Source organism: Phaenicophaeus curvirostris, chromosome 2, assembly GCF_032191515.1.
Source record: "Phaenicophaeus curvirostris isolate KB17595 chromosome 2, BPBGC_Pcur_1.0, whole genome shotgun sequence".
In the NCBI taxonomy this organism is placed as follows: domain Eukaryota; kingdom Metazoa; phylum Chordata; class Aves; order Cuculiformes; family Cuculidae; genus Phaenicophaeus; species Phaenicophaeus curvirostris.
This window is the reverse complement of record NC_091393.1, coordinates 117377027-117396770: the sequence shown is the minus strand read 5'-3', so window position 1 is coordinate 117396770 and position 19744 is coordinate 117377027. Positions and strand designations below refer to the sequence as shown.

Genomic DNA, 19744 nt, shown 5'->3' with positions numbered 1-19744 from the left:
TCTGAGGGGGCTGCAGGTTCAGTAGGGCTCCCCCCAGCTGGCCAGAGCCCATGGGACCCCTTGGGAGTCAGCAGCACTGTGAGGGGCAGCCACTCTCAGTCTGTGCCTGGTGGCCACCTCTGCTGATCAGCACCAGCCAGGTCTGGGCTTCCTTGGGGGGACGCAGTAACCTTCTGGCTCCCTCCAGCAGATCACCTGCCTCCAGTGCTCAGTTCCAGCCGCTGCTTTATCCTCCTGTGGTATCACCTCTCCTCCCGCAGGCTCCGGGAAACGCACAGGGACATCGTCTTCACTCTGGAGAGACAGGGGATGGTGACTTGGGGGGACCAGCCCATGCACCCCCTTGGCATCACAGAATCCCAGCATCGTTTAGGTTGGAAAAGACCTTTAAGATTGTCAAGTGCAACTGTAAACCTCAAACTGCCAACCCCACCACTGAACCCTGTCCCTGAGCACCAAGTCCACAAGGATTTAAATCCCTCCAGGGACGGGAACACCACCACTGCCCTGGGCAGCCTCAGCCCACGGTCCCAGCCTGGGGGATGCTCACCGCCAACAATGCTCAGCAGCTCCTCGAGCTCCTGCTGCAGCCGCAGCTGCAGTAGCTCCCGCAGCAGCTCCCTGCGCCGGCTCCGCGGTGTCACCCCCATGCGCCGCAGGCTCCCCTCCGTCAGCCGCAGCAGGACCCGGCCAGACACGGCGTGCTCCCAGGCCAGATCCGCCAGCTCCTCAGCTCCACTCCGCGCTGCCAGCCAGGCACCCACCTCCGCCACCGTCCACTGCCCTGCTGGGCGCTGCTCCCACAGGGCCCTCTCCACCACCCACACCAGGAGAAAAGGGGTGAGCTGGGATGTCCCCTCGTCTCCCAGTCTGCCCCATGGCTCTAAAGGGTCAGGCTGGCTCCTCCATGCCACAGTGTCCCCTACTCAGCCTGAACGTGACCCTCAGTCCCATCCCCATGCTGATGCTGGTGGCTGCAACCATGCCCCCATCCTCCTCCCACAACAATCCCCATCCTCCATCCATTGGGGATCCCCGTCCTCCTCCCATGGATATTCCCACCCCCTATCCATCGGGGATCCCCATCCCCTGCCCATGGGGATCCCTATCCTCTGCCCATGGAGATTCCCATCCTTTTCCGATGGAGATCCCTATCCTCCTCCCATCAGATATCTCCCCCCTTCTCCCGCAGGGATCTCCATCCTCCACCCATCGGGGTCCCCCAACCCCTGGGGCCCAGCCACAGTTCTCTCTGGGGTGTCTCCAGCCCCGAGCCTCTGCCCTCGCACACCTCAGCCGCTGGACATCCCTCCGGCGGTGCCTCTGCCACTGGGCATCCCTCTGGCGGTGCCTCAGCCCCATTCTGCACTGGGGTGTCCATGAGGGGCCGGGCACGGGGCCAGCTCAGACTCCCTGCAAACAGGGCTTCATCATCTTGGGGTCCTGCCGCTTGCCCCTCGGTCCAGCTGCTGATGCCCTGCTAACCACATAAGCCCCCATCCCACGGTCCCTGTCTGTGCCCTTCCAGAGGGGCTGCTTGCCAGGGGCCGTGGCGAGCCCCGCTGCCCGTCCCACCTTGCGGGCATGCAGAGCCCAACACATCCATGAAATGGGATCAGCCCCAGCTTGCCCGTGAGCCCTTGTTGGGATGATGGCACTGCCTGGCTCCCCCAGCCCACCCCCCTTTCCTGCCTGACCCCCTCCTCCGCCCCAGTGCCGTACACTGGGAAAGCAAAAGAATCATAGAATCAATTCAGGTCGGAAAAGACCTTTAAGATCATCGAGTCCAACCATAAACCTTTGTCCTGGCGCTGCCTCTGCGGGCACAGCCCTGCACACACCCTGACAGCCTGGCTTTTCCCAGCTAACAGCCCCGCCAGGCTGCGAGGGACCCCGTTATTCCAGGGAGCTGAGGGTCAGACCCAGGCCAGGGTGCAGGAGAGCAGAGCCAGGCTCCATCCACACCAAGACCCAGCAAGGGGCTCTGCAAAAGCTCCTCCATCCTCCCTCTCTCCCTCCCAGATCGCTGCAGCCAGCCCACCCAGTTCACCACAAGCACCTTTCCCACCCGGGTGGGTGTGGGATGCGCTGGAGCAGCTTCACCTCCGATGGCGATGGTGGAAAAGTCCTGGTGGGAAGCTGGGATGAAGGAGAGACACAAGCAGAGCAGGCGCGAGGAGCAGAATAAGCTTGGAGAATGAGTCACATCCGAAGGGCTGCAGCCCTGCCCTGCCAAGCATGTAGGAACCCGCAGCAGCCCAAGGCACTGCTCTGCCCCTGAGACCAATTAAACCCCCCCATATAACCAGGAAAGCAACCCACCACTGAACAGCAAACCAGAACGGTCCAACAGGGCTGCAGGGGTTGCCCAGGACACCAACCAACGCTCGGGACACAGAAAAACTTCATGCTGTTATCAGCCCACCTCCCAGCACAGAGAAGCTGCTGGAGCACAGAGAGCTGCTTGGTGCTGGTGTGTTTGGAGCTGGGGCGATCGCACAAGCCCCAGCTCCTGCAGCGAGCTCCATCCATGGGAACCAGCCACCTCCAGCTTGCAGTGGGGCTCCTCTGCCCCCCACCATCCATCCATTGCTGCCAAAGTGTCCGTGCCCTCGCTCAACCCCATCCCCAAAGCAAGCAGCAACACCTTCTCATCGCGTGGTGCAACGTTATCGTTAAGGATCGTTTAACTTGACACATCCTGCAAAGCTGGATCACACAGTCACCACGCAGACATGGGAACAGGCTCTGGCACACACGGGGACAACGGGAATGGGAACACGTTCCCAGGTGTGTTTGAGCATGGAAATGGGTGTTTGCACAAAGAACCAAGCAGACCCCTTGTCCTCTCTGCACCTGCAGCCCCAGCCCTGCAGCGCTGCAGGAGATTTGCACCTGGGAATAAACAAGACTTCCGCACCGCCACACCCATCGTGTATCTTGGCTTTGCCTCTGGAATTGCAGGGTTGTGCGGCAGCTGCTGGGCAGCAGAAGTGGCTTCTTGCATACAAAGGACTCAAAGGTTGTGTAGGTAAGTTCAGAGGAATCTCTATTCCCTGGCCAGTAACAGCAGCCATTTTCCACACAACGAAAGCAGAAATGAGCAAGGAAAATAACACAGAACATTAAAATAAGTGCAAGAACAACCATCTCATTTTCCCAAAACCATGGGAGAAGAATCACAAGCCTGCACACGCGAAGTTTATCAAGGACTTCATTCAGAGTAGGCATCCCTGCCTCCACTTCAGAAGCTCAGTGTGATCAGGGTGTCACTGTGCAGCAGGAATGACCAACAATGTCTCCAAAGCCTGGATGATGCGGATTCCTTCAGGCTCTGGAGCTGAAAGTGGATTCTGGGCCGATTCCAGAGCTGCCGTGCCCCCATTTCAGAATGCAGAGCCCTGGTGGTACCCCAGAGCACACAGCCACCACAGAAACCAGCCCCACACACCCCCGAGACCAGCCCCACGTCCTTCAGGGAAGAGATGGGAAAGGAAAAGCCAGACTTTATTTGTTTTCCTGCTTTATTGTGGCTCCCAGCAGGGACAGTCATTGCCAGCAGCAATTTGGGAGTTCCAATGCTGTTTGGACACCATGCAGCAGAATTCCTTACAGGCTACCTCAGCATAAACACATTTCCAAGAACGGTTGTTCCTCCCTACACTTCAGCTTGCATCTCAGCCCACCAATCTCCAGTGCTTTACATTCGCCTTGTCTCCAAACTTAACTCTCTGTACACGACTTTGGAATTGTTCTGCTCCAGGAGGAGAAATCCCGCTTGCTGAGAAGTTAATGGCAGAAGTGCGATCGGTTACAAGGAGAGACCAAGAACCACATTAACTTTATTGTCCCCTGGCAGTGGAATATTCCTTGAACACGTTCATTAGTTGAAAATTAGCAGTTGAGTAGCTAAAAGGTATTTACAAAGGCCACCAAAAATCCTTTCCAAGAAGGATTGTGTGTGTTTTTATTAGTGCATTGAAATGGCATTGCCAGGCACGGGACACAGGAACCTCCACTTGGCAGCCCCTGCTCTGTTACTGAGGGTAAAGCTCCACCAGCATCGCGTGTCCCTGGAGGGAGAGAGAGGGAACAGTCACAGGAAGGACTAATTCTTACAGATATGTACTCAAAACAGGTGATTCCCATCTCCCAATTGTCTTAAAGTAAAAGGGGAGATGAAAATGCAGAGTGATTCGCTAAGGGGATCTTGAAGACAGAGGGACAGCACGGACGTGCTCCAGGCTGGCCCAGGCAGCAGATTCCACCCTGACCAAGGCATCAGGCTGTCCTGAGCACCAAACCTGGAATTCAGGGAACATGCAACACTAGGCCCAGTACCTGCAGGCTGGAACGGGCCAGGACCCCACAGAACTGCCAGCAGCCACTGCCACCAGGCTCCCATCCACAGCTGCAAGAGCTGCAGGAAGAGCCTCACCCCCAACTTTTCTTGTAAAGATCTTTCTTCCCAAGATTAGGAGGAGGATGCTCACAAATCACAGTTTGGGACGTCCTCGAGAGTCACCAGATGCAACCCTCAAAACATGGCAGAAATCCCTCCTTCCCTTCTGCACTGTACAGGCAGCAGCCACCACTGCCCAGGGACGATTCCGAGGGGCTGTCGAGCCTCTGAGGTGGCAGAAGCTCCCTAAACAAGGAGGCAGCCGGCTGAGCTGGCTGTCATTACCAACACCCCACACCATGGGACTTCTGAGGTGCCCCCACACTGAGCAGGATGTCACAGATACAGAAATATTGCTCCTCTCCAGAGAGAAGAGCACAAGGACACGGCATCGTTACCTGTCCTCCTGCAGCACAGGCAGCAACCAGGCCGTATTGTCCTCCCTCCTTCTTCAATCTATGGGCAGCAGTAATTACTAGGCGGCAGCCAGTGGCACCAAAAGGATGTCCCAGTGAGAGGGAGCCACCCCAGGTATTGAACTTCTCCAGAGGAGGGGCTCCGACCTGCAAGAAACATCCAGAAGGACACGTGCAATCCTCTGTCTGGAAGGAGCCTGGCCTCACCAAAACAGCCCAAACCCAGCCAGCCAGCCTGACCTTTGAAGCGTTCTTTGACACATACAGTGGCCTGATGACAGCACAAAACCACATCTGAGGCTTTGCTGCTTCCCCTGCAGCCAGGCAGGGACCCCCCCATACTGTCAGAAGGCAGGCAGAAGGACTGAGCCACTGTTTTTCAGAGACTCATGATATGGTTCGGGTTGGAAAGAACCTCAAAGCCCATCCAGTTTCAGCCCCCTGCCATGGGCAGGGACACTTCCCACTGGATCTGGTTGCTCCAAGCCCCATCCAACCTGGCCTTGAACACCTCCAGGGATGGGGCAGCCACCACTTCTCAGGGCAAGCTGGGCCAGAGCCTCCCCACCCTCAACAGGAAAACATTTCTTCCTAAGATGTCATCTCAATCTCTCTTCGTACAACATAAAACCATTCCCCCTCACCCTGTCCCTGCACTCCCTGATCAAGAGCCCCTCCCCAGCTTTCCTGGAGCCTGTTCTAAGGTCTCCCATGAGCCTTCTCCTCTCCAGGCTGAATAACCCCAACTCTCTCAGCCTGTCCTTGTATGGGAGGTTCTCCCGCCCTCAGATTGTATTTGTGGCCTCTTATGGACTCACTACAACAGATCCACATCCTTCCTGTGCTGAGGACTCCAGAGCTGAACACAGGGCTCCTGATGAGGTCTCACCAGAACAGAACGGAGGGGAAGAATCCCCTCTCTCAACTTCATTCCCTCCTCTCCAATAATTACTGTTATGGCCCTAGATGTCCAGCACCTGCTGACAGCAGGAATGCCATTGTTCCCATCATGCTCACACTGGGATTTGCCAGCCCTGAGTTCAAGGCACAGTGCTTCCCCTCACAGAATGTCATAAAAGCCCTGCTTTGCAGCACTAGCATGCACTGCTGCAATGAGGAATTATCAGTCCTAAAGTTAAACTGAAGATAAAAGTGCTCCGACTGTGTCTTACCTTTGACTTTCTGCCCATGTAGTTTTGTGCAAACCAGTCCGAATCCATGGCTTTCAGGTTAGCCAGAATCTGTCCCTGAAAGGAAGGGGAGGGCAACATAGAGTCACTGAATCATAAAGGTTGGAAAAGACCTCTAAGCTCATCTAGTCCAACCGTCAGCCCAACCCCACCGTGCCTGCTAAACTGTGTCAAGGGCCACGGCCACATGGTTTTTAAAACCCTCCAGGGATGGGGACTCCACCACTGCCCTCGGCAGCTTCTGTCAGGGCTTCACCATTCTTTCAGTATAGAAATATTCAATCTAAACCTTCCCTGGTGCAACTTGAGGCCATTTCTTCTCATCCTTGCATATGTTTCTTGGGAGACCAGCATCCACCTGACCACAACTTTCTAGGTTGTTTCCTCCAACATAAATGAGGAAACAGCAGGCTTCAAGGAAAGCCTGCAGACAGCACTAACAAATAGGAAACACTTTGAGCCACAAAAAGAAGGATAGCCCTTTACAGGACCTGTCCTGTTAATCCATGCTAGCTCAGTCTCAGCTAGAAAAAGACACTGCCCAATTAACAGGCCACAGTAATCGACATCCCCAACTCAATTAGTGGATGACATGTAGAAGTGGTTTCTTCAATACAAGGGTCTTGGGGAAGTAAGGAAATTTTTTTTTTACGTATTATTTTCATAGAATCACTTGGTTGGAAAAGATCTTCAAGATCAAATCCAACTGTAGTGGTCCACTGCTAAACCAGATCGCTGAGCACCTCACCTGCCTGTCTTTTAAACACCTCCAGGGGTAGCTATTCAACCACCTCTCTGGGCAGCCTCTGGCAGTGTCTGAGAACCCTTTCAGTGAAGAAACTGTTCCTGATGTCTAATCTGAACCTGCCCTGGCACAACTTGAGGCCATTTCCTCTCATCCTGTCACTGTCACTTGGGAGAAGAGATCAACACCCACCTCACTACACCCTCCTTTCAGGCTGTTGTAGACAGTGATGAGGTCTCCCCTCAGCATCCTCTTCTCCAGGCTAAACAACTCGAGGTTTTAGAAGAATCTGTATTCCCTAGCTGACTTCCAGCAACAAAAGTCACTCTTAGCATGGATTGTGTCAATGTCAAAATGCTATCTATTTACAATACATACAGTGTTTATTTAGACATAAGTGAAGAATCACACCCAGTTATGCTTAGTGAAGTTCTGAAGAAGACCTTTCACCCACAGGAAGGCGAATGTCTGCAGAACAGCGTTTTACAGTCAGGGAACTTCCTAATGCTGAGAGTACTTACAGCAAAAGCTTCATGGAATTCAAACACATCGATATCAGCCATGGTCAGACCAGCCTTCTCCAGCACTTTGGGAGTAGCGTATGTTGGACTGAAGAAAAGGTAAGAGACAGAAGTCTTGCATGAATAGGCTACCCCACATCATTGTCCCCTTTTTCCAGTGACCCACATCGCACTCCTCCTCCTCTCTAGGGCAGGTGACTCAGCTCTCTGCCTGTCTCACTCCAATGGAAACACCACCCCAAGTAACTATTGCTAGTGCCAACCTCAGCAAATCTGGATGGGTATTCCTGTTGCAACTACTTTCCCATTTTAACCCCTTCCCCCTACTGAGTCACACCTCACACACCGGCTCTTGCGAGAAGGCCTGGAGAGATGTAATATGTCATGAAATACCTCCCAAAAAACAAACATGTCATGGCAAGTCAAGGCTGTCGTGCTGTCAGGGAATGCTCTTGATCACCAGCACCTACCCCAGAAGCAGCTGGTCCTTTGGATCCTGGGACACGTACACAAAGTCCCTGCACAGGAGAAATGCTGTTAGTGACTAGAGGAGAGGAAAGGAGCAGACTTTGAAGGCCACATAGAGCAGTCTCTTTTTACCTTAGGTATGCTTTTGGTTTGTATCCCATCGCCAGTGCCTTCTCCTCAGACATGAGTAGAATCGCCGATGCACCATCTGTCTGAAACATGCAGAGAAACCCTGTGAGGCCCCACCTGAAGAAGAAGCACAACCTGCGTACACATTGAGCCCGACAGCCTCCTGCAAAGCAGCTGGAAAGAGAGGACTTGGACACAATGGAGCTTCCAGGACATTGCCCTGCGGTACGGGACAAAGAACAAGTCTGCATGAAGACAGACAGACAGATGGATGATCTCTGAATGATGCTAGCATATGCACTCCTGAAGTGCTTCCTTACAGTCCAGACCCACAACTCCCCTGGTTTCAAACAGGACACAGGTACTTAAAAGCCCCGCCAGTCCTGAGAACAAGTTGGTTACCCCAAATATTCACTTGTCCACTCAGCTCCAGGCCAAAACCAGAGTGTAATTTTTGAATGACACAAACCACAGGCTCACCACATTGCCAAAACACCACAGCTTTGGCACATGACCACTCATTTCACAGAATCCCAGAATGGTCAGTGTTGGAAGGAACCTTCGGAGCTCATCCAGCAATTGTCCAGGAGTGTATCCATGTGGGTTTGAATATCTCTAGAGATGGAGACTCCACACTCTCCTTGGGCAGTCTGGCCCAGTGCTCCATCACCCTCACAGGAAAGAGGGTGCACAGAGGACACCAACAGAATTTCAGCTGTTCCTAACACCAAAGCTGTGGCATTACCAGGCTTTTGCAAGTCCCCAAGAATGCTAAACAGTACTGCTGCTGAAAGAGCCTCAGAGGAGTTACCTGCTTCCTTTGAAGAGCTCATCCCAAATTGTGAAACAGCCTCTTAAGCACACAAAACACTGTCTGGGCTCCATGCAGGAACAAGACAGTTGCCTGTGGGAGACTTCCAGTGGCAATCAGCTTATACCAAGTCTCAGGAACTGGGGCTCAGACACACCTCACCAGCAGGGCCAGGGAGGTTATTCTCCCTCTGTACTCGGCACTGGTGAGACCGCTCCTCGAATCCTGTGCTCAGTTCTGGGCCCCTCACCACAAGAAGGATGTTGAGGCTCTGGAGCGAGTCCAGAGAAGAGCAACAAAGCTGGTGAAGGGGCTGGAGAACAGGCCTTATGAGGAACGGCTGAGAGAGCTGGGGGTGTTTAGTCTGGAAAAGAGGAGGCTGAGGGGAGACCTCATTGCTCTCTACAACTGCCTGAAATGAGGTTGTGGACAGGAGGGAGCTGGCCTCTTCTCCCCAGTGACAGGGGACAGGACAAGAGGGAATGGCCTCAAGCTCTGCCAGGGGAGGTTTAGGCTGAACATTAGGAAAAAATTTTTCACAGAAAGGATCATTGGCACTGTCAGAGGCTGCCCAGGGAGGGGGTTGAGTCACCTTCCCTGGAGGTGTTTAAGGGACAGGTGGATGAGGCGCTGAGGGACGTAGTTTAGTGATTGATAGGAATGGTTGAACTCGATGATCCAGTGGGTCTTTTCCAACCTGGTGATTCTATGATTCTATCATTTTCACAGCTACCTCAGACTTCAGCATCTAAAACAGCTTCCTTCACAGCACTATAGAAAGAAAGAGGAGCGCATGCAGACGACAACATCATAGAGAGTCTTTCCTTCCCCTTTGTGGATGACATGGAAGCCTTAAAGTGACAAGTTTTGTCTAAAACTACTGACTTCTAGACTTACAATCCCACTCTGGGATAGAATTTCTATGAGTGCCTTTGAATGATCAATGCCCTGTGCTTTTCTGCAGCTGCTTCTTGGAGAGCAAACAGGTAAGACAAACCAAAACTTCAGTTCTTGGTTTTAAAACTAAACAGTCCAGTGTCAGGTTCACCAGATTATGCTACAGTTCAAAGCTGCTCTTGAGAAATCCAAAAGTAGGCACTATCACAACAGAGACAACTCATTCCCACAGGATATACCAGCTGGATCTATGCCCCTGTGAGAGCAAGAGTCAGCCAAACAGTTTTCCCCTCTGGCTCACAGAATGACAGGAAGGCTCATTACCAGGAAGGAGGAATTGGCAGCTGTGACAGTTCCGTAGGGCTTGACAAAAGCCGGCTTCAGTTTGCCCATCTGCTCCATCGAGGAAGGACGGATCCCATTATCTTTGGTAACTGTGTCTTTGCCTGTTGATGAAAAAAGCATATTTAAACTAAGAAAGTCAGCAACATACATGAATTTGCACATCAGGAGCTCAGGGGAAAAAAAAGAAATCAGAAAACCATCCTTTTTATGACAAGTGGGCGGAGGGAAAAAAGTGAAAATCCATCCACAGCACCAGGATATTTAACATGGCTAAAAAATAGCACTTAAAATAGAACCTACATACAAAATGAAGTGCTGCGGCTTATTTACTGTAAGAAAGAAATACCACACAGAAAAAGCAGTTGATAAAACACACGCGCTTCTACCTGGCACTTTGAAGGGTACCACGTCGAGTAGCAAGCCTCCATCCTGGGCTTTCTTGGCCAGCGTGTGTGAGCGGAGGGCGTACTCATCTTGCTCCAAACGGGAGATGGCAAAGGCAGCAGCCAGGCGATCGGCAGAGTGCCCCATGGTCTCGCTGGTAGAGAACTCCGCCACAGCTGGGAGCTGCAAAGCAGAAAAATGAAGTCAGCCCACACAAAACTCCGTCCCTGGGCAGTTCCAGGAAGTTCAGGAGTTGGTCAAGCCCTGCACAGGCAGGCAGTGATTCCCCTGTGGATTAAGCAGAGCAGTTAACAATAGAACTTTGCAATTAACACACAGTAATCAAATCAGAAATGACTTGATCAAACGTATCAGAGGAACCAACGCTTGCAAGGAGTTTAGAAAGAAATGGATAAAAATGAGGTCCAGACTGTTGCTTGTTCAACAAGTACGAGACAAAGAGCACCTGCCTTGTGCATTTAACAAGGAATCCCCTACGAAAGGTGAACAGACTTTTAGGCTAAGGTGAAACAACACATCCTTGGACCTTAAACTCCCTGCCAAATGCTTCCTCAGGCAAAAACAGAGCCACCAGGTGCTCCCAGCTTAGCTTTTATTTTTCCAGCGGTACACAGGAAGTCCCTGCATGCACTGAAGTCGGCAATTTTCATCTCCTATTTGGACTTTGGATCTCATCTCTGCTGTATGTATGACGTGCTTCACTGCACTCACGCTAAAGGCAGCCAGCAGCGGCTGGTAAGGACGCACAGAGTTTTCTTGGGAAGAGCTGGGTGCTGCGAAAGGGAAGAGCTTCTCCTTTCTGTCTCTCCCACGTTGGCATTCACCTCTCTCATGATCTCTAAGACAGAAGAATGACTCCCTCTCCAGCAGACGATTGACTTTAACCAGCAGACTGCCAGTTCTCATTGTGGGAGCTGAGCATGTTCAGCACCAGGCAGCATATCCCCAGTAGCATAATCACAAGGCATATTTAAAATGCATTAATCAAACAACTACATTAATACACTGAGGATACTCCTTGCTAATATTGTCTCCTTCTGCAATTTAAGAAATACAACTTTTTCTGACCCTTTAGGATCCTTGCTCAGGTTTTATATTGATGGGAAAAGTTTCCGCCTTGTAGCTCCTGGCAGTTTGTCCAGGAGTCATAGAAGGAGAGGAAAGTTTTGAAATGAGTTAGATTTGCAGAAGACAAACATGTAAGAAAACAAAGCAGAGTCACAAATGCTATGAGACCCATTCATCAACTGCAGTTTTAACCGAAAGCACAGGACAGAGATCAGTAAAGGTGAGCCATGGGCACAGCCGGTTCTCCCATTTTAAACTGTCTCCAAGGCTAAAAATTCCCTAAGCCAACTTGGTTTACACCTCCTTATGTAACATTTTAGCTAAAATATCTAAATGCCCCAAAAAAAAATTACCTCAGGAGCAAAGTAATCAGGGCGAATTTTGGAAATCAGGGAGAGTTTCTGGCCCAAAGTCTTGGCTCGGTTAAGAGTCAGCATAGTCTTCCTCATCTTCCTGCTGTGACGAATGGGAACATCAGACATGAGCTCCACGCCTCCCGCTACAACGACATCGCACTGTCCAGCTGCAATCATGCCCACACCTGCAGAACGAGATAGAGCTTCGTGTGAGAGCTGCAGGGAGAATGGAAGTGACCCGATTAGCACCTTGGATGCAACTACATTTTTCTTCTCCAGCCTCTGCCTTTACCCAAGTTATACAATGTGAAAGAGAGGCTGAGCAAGTTAAATAAACTTTTCTGAATCATGTGCATTTTCTAACTTTGCTTCCACTCCTCTTTGCCACACACAGCAGCTGAGAGAATATACCCAGCCATTCAGAATAGTAACTGGGTCTCAATTTTTTTTTCTCTGTTTAGGCTACGAGATCAAAGTAGCGTGAAAAGTGGCAACTTCCTTATCAAGATGGAAGTTTTCAGCACAAGATCATGGATCTGTTGCAGCAAGTGAGAGAAGGCCACAGAGATGATCTGAGGGCTTGAGCTCCTCTTGTATGAGGACAGGCTGAGAGAGTTGGGGTTGTTCAGCCTGGGGAAGAGAAGGCTGTGGGGAGACCCGAGAGCCACCTCTGGGGAGGGGCTCTTGATCAGGGAGTGCAGGGATAGGATGAAGGGGAATGGTTTTAAGCTGAAAGAGGGAGATTGAGATGAGATCTCAGGAAGAAATGTTTTCCTGGCATGGCAGTGAGGCCCTGGCCCAGGTTGCCCAGAGAAATGGTGGCTGCCCCATCCCTGGAGGTGTTCAAGGCCAGGTTGGATGGGGCTTGGAGCAACCTGATCCAGTGGGAGGTGTCCCTGCCCATGGCAGAGGGTTGGAACTGGATGGGCTTTGAAGTCCCTTCCAACGCAAGCCATTGTATGATTCTATGATGTGGCCTTCACCCCCTGAGCTAACAGGGACACTGAGCAGAGACTCTGGCTGAATGCGAAGCATGTCAAGCAGCTGGCAGGAGTACAGCAGACATTCCATTCCTATTATGCTGGTTCAAAGAGTTCCCTTTCATTCCACAATTCCTTCAGACACTTACTTGTGTTCTCTTAGCACAGCAAGGTAGATGAAGAGTGTCAGGGAATTGCTAAACTTGGTCTGAAACCCCCAGCTGGTTCTGCCAGCCAACATACCTGTGGTCATAGCTTGGTTTGAAGAAATGCAAGCCATAGTGACTGTATGGGCTGGAGTCTTGTCAGAGAAACCCGCTCCCAAAGCAGCCTGCAAGGAACACAGAACGACTGTCAAATCCCACACTGTTTGTTTCACTGGGTCGGAGCAACCTCCTGCCCAGCAACACACCTATACTGGCACATTGAGTTTTCATTCCAGCAACTAATGCAGCAGCTCTTCCTCTCCCCAGACTCTGGAAATGGGAGTAGGCAGCTGCCTGGGCTCTCAGTCATATTATACAGACAATTGCTGCTCCCCATTAAAAAACAGGCAAACTAATCAGACTTCCCAATTTTAAACAAGCTTACAACCACTTGCCATCACCTTTCCTTCACCTTAATCACAGAGGCAGAACATGAGAGGAATTATTTGGATTTCCCAGTACAAGGCATCGTGATTTGGTTTATACAGAACAGAAAATTCCTGCGGTTTCAGAAAGCTGAGTCTCATTTGGCCCCACTGAGAGCACAGCCGCCCATCACAGAAGAACCGCTCGCAGCAGGACCTTCCCTAGTTGAGACTTGGCCAAGTAGTAGAAAGTTCAACAGTTGTTCCTGAGTTAAAATTACAGCACAGCCTTGTGACTGGCAGGTGACCAAAGCAAGTATTTGCATACACATGGCTAAACTGCTGGTGGAATGGGAGAACGTCATAAGCTTCTATGTCTTTCCAGCCCAGGTTATGTCATGGTTTCGCCTGGATGCAGAGAACAACAGCCGAGGCTCCGGGTTACAGAAAATCACATGCTCTCTCTGTAACGCTGCTTCAGTGGATCAGCTTATTTCTGTGTTTATGTGAATTGTGTTTTCTGACTGCCAGAAAAAGGGCAGGTGAGCTGCCCTTTCATTTCAAAATCCTTCACGAGATGCATCTGATCAGGCAGCTAAAACAAACTAACACCACGGTAAAGTGATCTATCACAGCATGTCCTGGTCCTTGCAAGCGCTTCAGACAAGCCAGCATGTGAGTCCAGCTGGCAGTTAAGAACTAAGTGACCAGCAATCATTAACAAAATAATCAAGCAGAGGCTTCACAGCATTAATATGCACTTGATCCTCAGCAGGTTTCAACAGGAAGCAAGAGTTCCATACAGTTATTTGACAGACAATGTGGCACAAGTAGTGCATACACCCAAATCACATTTAAATGAACCATAATACTGCAATTTCTTTTTCACAAGCGTTTTTCATCCTCATACGATCTGCAGAATTCAGACTCTCAGGGGAAACGCGGCATGTAACCCACCTCTCTGGCAACATTGCTGGTTTTCACCTCCTGGATGACAGTGCCATAAACGATGTAATCGACAACATCCCTTGGGACGCTGGTCCGGTTCAGCAGCCCCCTAAGAAGACCAAAACAAACAGAATTTGCACTGCGTAAGCAATAAACTCGTCAGAGTCCACAAACATCCTCTCTCAACCAGCTCGGCTGGAGAACAAGGCAACAACAGAACCACACGTCCTGCCCCTAGTTCAGAACAAGTTTTGTGTGCAGATGTACCTAACGAAAAGTGTGCTTGCCTACAGACTCCAAATAACATCACTACAAGTGATTACACAATTTAATGAAACCAACAACTCCACACCCTCCCTGCACTGCAAAGTGGCTTTATCGTCCCCAATTTGGAGTATTCTGGCATCAAAATGAAAGGAATAAGGCCTTAAGAGGTAACAAAGCTTCCTTTGGTGTAGGAACATAGAAACCAAGAAGGGCGTTTTCAGCTTGTTAGAAAACACACTGCGCAATTTGCCAGAACACCTTTTCAAGCAGGGCAACATGAAAAATCCCACTGCAGGCAGCAATCAAGGCCAATTAAAATGGAACTAAAGGCACCTCAGTCAATAACTTATTGTCCATAGCAATTCAATGTGCACTATGTCCAGGACACAGCTCTCATGCACAACTGACACACTGCCCATCAGCCAAATCCACCTGTCCTGGCTAAATATGACCCTAGGATTTGCTGTGACCACCCCCAACCCGATGGTCTTTCCTTGGGCTTTGGTGTCCCCTTTTGCCCCAGGTAAAGCCTTCTCTTTTCAACAGCCCTTTGCCCTGCTTCTCAACAAAACAAACCCACTAATGACCTGCAGCTTTCTCAAACCCATGAAGAATGGAAGGGACCGGCAAGATGATGGGATTAGCCTCTTGCTCTTGCTGCCATTTAAGTTTTCTCTGCGTTGCCCAGACTGTTTTTCCCATGAACGGTAAGCACATCTCAACAGTAGCTGTGATCTACAAAACTACAGCCAGAACTGGATTGGTGACATGGGGCTTTGTGCAACCTGATCCAATGGGAGGTGTCGCTGCCCACGGCAGGGGATCGGAGCTGGATGGGCTTTAAGGTCCCTTCCAACCCAAACCATTCCATGATTCTGTGAATTCAAATTAACTACAATTTGTCAAGCAGAACAGTACCACCTCTTTGTAACAACGCACTACCATGTGCCCGTTCAAACCCTACTGTTCAAGCCACCCACTAAGGCAATGGCTGTTGCTGAAAAATGAAGCCCCTGGATTGTATTGCTCAGAGACAAAGCTGGAGCCCTGGCTTCCACACCAGCTGAAGCCACTGTCCCAACAATGGGACCCCAGTAGCTCAACAAGGGTTCTGGGCCCCTCAAGTATCAGATTTACTTACTGCAGTGCTGCTCTTGCTAAGTCATGTGGCATAAGATCCGCATATCTGGAAGTTAAAGAAGAGAGGCAGAAGCTTAGGGGTGTCAGAAATATTATGAATTTCCGCTTCACCACTACCAGTCCAGACTGGCAGCAAGGAACTGGTGATGTACCAGATGCTCCACTGCATTTACAACCAAACACCTCATGCCCGGAGCTTTGCAGAACACATGTGCATAGGTCAGAATGCAATCACTGGACTACAAACACTGCAAAGCAGCAATAACAGAGTAAAGAAATCCCCTACTCATCCAAACAATCAGGTCTGGTCCAAATTCAGCTGTGAATTTGGTGCTAGCAATAGTCTACAGCAGATTCTCTGACCTTGTTCTCCTAGTTTTATGAAATCTGTTGCTTTATCCGCTATAGATTCACCAACTGAGGTGTAGCATGAATCCTCTTTCTCCTTAGAACTCTCAAATATGGGCAATCTTCTTATTATAGAATGGCTAAGGTTGGAAAAGATCTCTAAGATCATCCAGTTCAACCGACTTCAAACCATGCTTTTTCATAAGATAAGGAGGGAAAATTCTAGCAGTTAATCCATTGCCATTTCAGTACTTCCAGGCATAAGATTAACTGCATTAAAAGGAACAAATAAGGAAAAAGAAAGATTCTGCTGTTAATGAAGTTCACATATATTTCCTGGTTACTTACGAGGTGCCAGACTGCAGAAACGGGATACGTACACCCTCTACCACAACGATATTCTTCACGCCGCTTTTGGCTAAGGTCTTCTTACTCTTTGGCTGGACTGCTCAGAGAGAAGTGATGATTAACAAGAACAGCAGCAAGCTCGGCACAAGATCTGGTTAAAACTACTAGAAAATTAGGTGCACAAGTCAAGCAGAGCAGGTAGGACAGCCGGGCTGTAAACCTGTGTGTAAGATCAAGGTGTCCAAGCACCTCAGGTCCAAGACACAGCATGCCATGACACAGTGTCATCCAGCAGGCCACTGCCAGAGTGCTTCTGGATGAGAATTTACTAATGTAATAAGACTTGCAAATCCTAACAAGCACATACGGCAGCATGGGGCAGCTCCGTGTAGAAGCAGGAAAAGGATAAAGAAATGTAAAAGCAGATTAAGTCCCACTAAATACTGTGCAAGCACCAGGACAAAACCCCAGCGCTGTTCCAGGGTTATACAAGGCTCCCTGCGCAAAGCTGCAGAGATGACAGGGAGCTGCCGTCCAGTCCTGTTTCCGAAACCCAGGCAGCTTAAAGCATTCCAGTCACCTGCACAACCCCTGCAGCAAAGCCCAGGACACCAGATCCCCCTAGTCACTCTATTAGGGCCTCAGCTAAAACCCTACGTCACTGTGTGTGCTCAGTGGCTGCATCAAGACCTGAGCCTCAGCCCAGGCTCGCGGCACTTCAAAGCTTCTCTCATCAGCCCCTTCCTCTCCATTCAGATTCCAGAACAACAACCCCCAAGGTGAGTCTGGAGCGTGAGCTCAGGACTGTGCAGAGCCACTAGGAGCAAGGGGCACTCAGAGGTTGAGGGAGCTCTGGAGTTGTACTGGTTTGCAGCTTCCGAGAAGGGCTCGGACTAAAGGCGGTCTGCACCAAGTGCCTGAAGTTTAAGCAGAACGAGACTCTGGGAAAGCAAGGCAGCTTCAAAAACAGACTTAAACACCACTGACCCACTGAGATTCCCAGTGGTTTCACTTTACCTGCAGCTTGTAACTGCAAAGAGCAACTGAGCGATCGCACAACTGAAAAAGAAAAAAAGAAAGGAATAGGGTCTGTCAGACCTGAAACATTAAAAACACTTCCAGTTTCTCTAAGAACTGCTAAAAAAGTAAGATAATGTCATAGTAAGACAACTGCACCTAAACAGCTAAAAGATCTTTCTCAGTTTACTTTGTTTATAAAGCCACAGTTCAAATTACATCTGATGTGGGAAAGGATAAACAGCTCCAATGGAATTAGTTATTTTAAAACCAGTATTGTAATCTTTTTTTAAATGACAACAGAACAGACACTCAGATTCAAGCTTCCACTCCAAATGCAACATATAAACCAGAACTTTATGACCTACTAATTCCAGCTTTTAGTAAATGCAGAGATACTTACAGCCCCTGGCAGCCCATGCTGAGGAAGCAGGGAGGTTTCGGATGGCGTGGGTCAGCATGGAACTCATTTTGTTATCTAGAGAGGTGGAGAAAGATGGATATTAGTCCAATCTGTTGTTTTGGGGACAATTTTGAGGAAAGAAATCAGCCTGCTTCACACAGAGCCAAAGAAGCACAGAAAGAGAAGTCGTTCCAAGGGAAGCAACACAGAGAATCACTTCTGATTACGCTTTCTGAACAGGATCTCACATGTGGGGAGCCGGTCTGCTGACCGTGGCCTGCAAATGTTCCTGTAAATAAATATTCACCTCCCCCGTGACCCAGCACTGTAGTAACAGCAGTCTTTTTGATTCCCCTCCCTCTTCCCTGCTGGAAAATTGTCCCAGTGCCCAGCAGCGTCACTGCCAGTGTGACTCTCCCAACACACTCTCCTTGGCACAACTTCATGCCACCACCCCTCCTTTTAACTGTTGGCGCTAACCTCAGTATGGGGACTGCATATCCCATCCCCAGATGCCACCTGCTACCCCAAAACTTCCTCTGTAGCTTTCCCAAAGCTTGCTACAAAGCTGGGTTTCCCTACAAACGCCTACCAGCAGTTTTTATTGCCCAAAGCAAACAGCTCTCCCTGCAGCTGTAACTCTTTGGCTGCTTCACAGCAACGCTCACCTGACTCTGCCACGCTGTCAGCATTCCAGCCAAAAACCTCTCTCTGCAGCGCACACGTTTTCCCTGGGATGTTGTGGGGGCAGCCAAGGCTCAGACCCAGCCTGCCCAGGTACCACAGCCCTCTGCTCTTTCTCAAAATTTGCCATAAGCTGCCGGCCACCTCATTCAGGTTCACACCTCACGCCCTGCCTCCGACGTGCCAGGCGGCACACCTCATTCCCAGCCTACTCAGCTACACTGGCATCCCACAAACCAAACCCAGGCTCCTCAAGTCAGCAGAGGTCCAGAAACCAGGCAGACCTCCTCCTTCCCCTTTCTCTGCAAATGTGTTCTTCCTCCCTTTCTGCCAAGCCCCCTCCCCACGTCCCACTGAAGCTTTTCCTCATCCCTTCCCTGCCCAAACCTGATGAAGCAGATCTTCTCCGGGTCCCCAAACCAGCCCCACACCCTGCAAAGGCACAGCGCTCCCCTCCCCATGGACCCTCTGACCTCCTCCCCCACAACACATCCTGTCCTTCACATTTCCAGAAGCCACCTGCTGTCCCAATGAGTAACCCTAAACAAATGGTAATCACAGAATTGCTGAGATTGGAAAATTCCTTTAAGATCATCAAGTCCAACTATAAACCTCACACTGCCCATCCCACCACTAAACACGGACCCTAAGCACCACACGCACATGTTTTATTAACTCCTCCAGGGACGGGGACTCCACTACTCCAGGATAAACCTCTCAGTAAAAACATTGTTCCCACTATCCAATCTAAACCTCCCCTGGTGCAACTTGAGGCCACTTCTTCTCACCTAATTACTTGCTACTTGGGAGAAGAGCCCAGCCCCTGCCTAGCTCCAACCTCCTTTCCAGAAGCTGCAAAGAGCGATGAGGTGCAGCCAATTCACACGGCTTTTAAATCCTTCTAGGGATGGGGACTCCACCACTGCCCTGGGCAGCCTCTGCCAGTGTCTGACAACCCTTTCTATGGAAGAATATTCCCCAATATCCAATCAAAACCTCCCATAGGACAACTTGAGGCCGTTTCCTCTCATCCTATCGCTTGATACCGACTTGGTCAACGCTCACTCCGCACCCTGCGCCAGCGGGACGCGCACACGGGGCCGCACACAATCACCAGACCCCCGAAAACCAAGCCACCCCGCCTCCAACCCGTAGAAAAACGGACAGACAAACCGACCCCTCCTCACTTCACCTCGACCCGCAGCGTCGCCGCCACCGCCCGCCGCGCCGCCACTCAGGAAGGACCCCCGCCTGCCAGGCCGCCGCGAGGGCCGCCACTCAGGAA

At 50.5% G+C, this 19744-nt stretch overlaps 2 protein-coding genes across 8 annotated transcripts; both read right to left on the bottom strand.

The window, feature by feature from the left end:
* LOC138717273 (protein aveugle-like) lies at positions 1-1455 on the bottom strand. The gene is made up of 3 exons (XM_069850733.1): positions 1292-1455; positions 551-812; positions 1-294 (listed from the first exon to the last, which is right to left on the bottom strand). Exons 1-3 carry the CDS (start codon positions 1379-1381, stop codon positions 290-292), a joined length of 357 nt encoding a protein of 118 aa, XP_069706834.1. The 5' UTR covers positions 1382-1455; the 3' UTR covers positions 1-289.
* A 2051-nt stretch (positions 1456-3506) lies between these two features.
* Positions 3507-19676, bottom strand: HADHB (hydroxyacyl-CoA dehydrogenase trifunctional multienzyme complex subunit beta). 7 transcript variants are annotated; one of them, XM_069850676.1, is made up of 16 exons: positions 19652-19676; positions 17776-17850; positions 17373-17414; positions 16356-16455; positions 15661-15705; positions 14262-14361; positions 12977-13064; positions 11751-11938; positions 10311-10491; positions 9904-10025; positions 7875-7954; positions 7745-7792; positions 7275-7362; positions 5991-6065; positions 4801-4965; positions 3507-4073 (listed from the first exon to the last, which is right to left on the bottom strand). In XM_069850676.1, the coding sequence occupies exons 2-16, from the start codon at positions 17840-17842 to the stop codon at positions 4038-4040; spliced, it is 1425 nt and encodes a 474-aa protein (XP_069706777.1). In that variant the 5' UTR covers positions 17843-17850; positions 19652-19676; the 3' UTR covers positions 3507-4037. The 7 variants fall into 7 exon arrangements, with proteins under 7 accessions (XP_069706777.1, XP_069706774.1, XP_069706775.1 ...); XM_069850673.1 differs by lacking the exon at positions 19652-19676 and adding an exon at positions 18368-18482; XM_069850674.1 differs by lacking the exon at positions 19652-19676 and adding an exon at positions 18368-18482 and having other exon boundaries at positions 16356-16452.
* Positions 19677-19744: the final 68 nt, after the last annotated feature.

Bases quoted from the DNA above. Each gene is read 5' to 3' on its own strand.
- LOC138717273 (XM_069850733.1), bottom strand. From the start codon at position 1,381: ATGGACACCCCAGTGCAGAATGGGGCTGAGGCACCGCCAGAGGGATGC. The intron at 813-1,291 runs GTGTGCGAGGGC...TGGGTGGTGGAG, and splicing joins AGGGATGTCCAGCGGCTGAG to AGGGCCCTGTGGGAGCAGCG.
- HADHB (XM_069850671.1), bottom strand. From the start codon at position 18,221: ATGAAGTTGTGCCAAGGAGAGTGTGTTGGGAGAGTCACACTGGCAGTG. The intron at 7,363-7,744 runs GTAGGTGCTGGT...CCTTTTCTTCAG, and splicing joins AAGGACCAGCTGCTTCTGGG to TCCAACATACGCTACTCCCA. The intron at 6,066-7,274 runs GTAAGTACTCTC...CCTTCCTTTCAG, and splicing joins AATTCCATGAAGCTTTTGCT to GGACAGATTCTGGCTAACCT.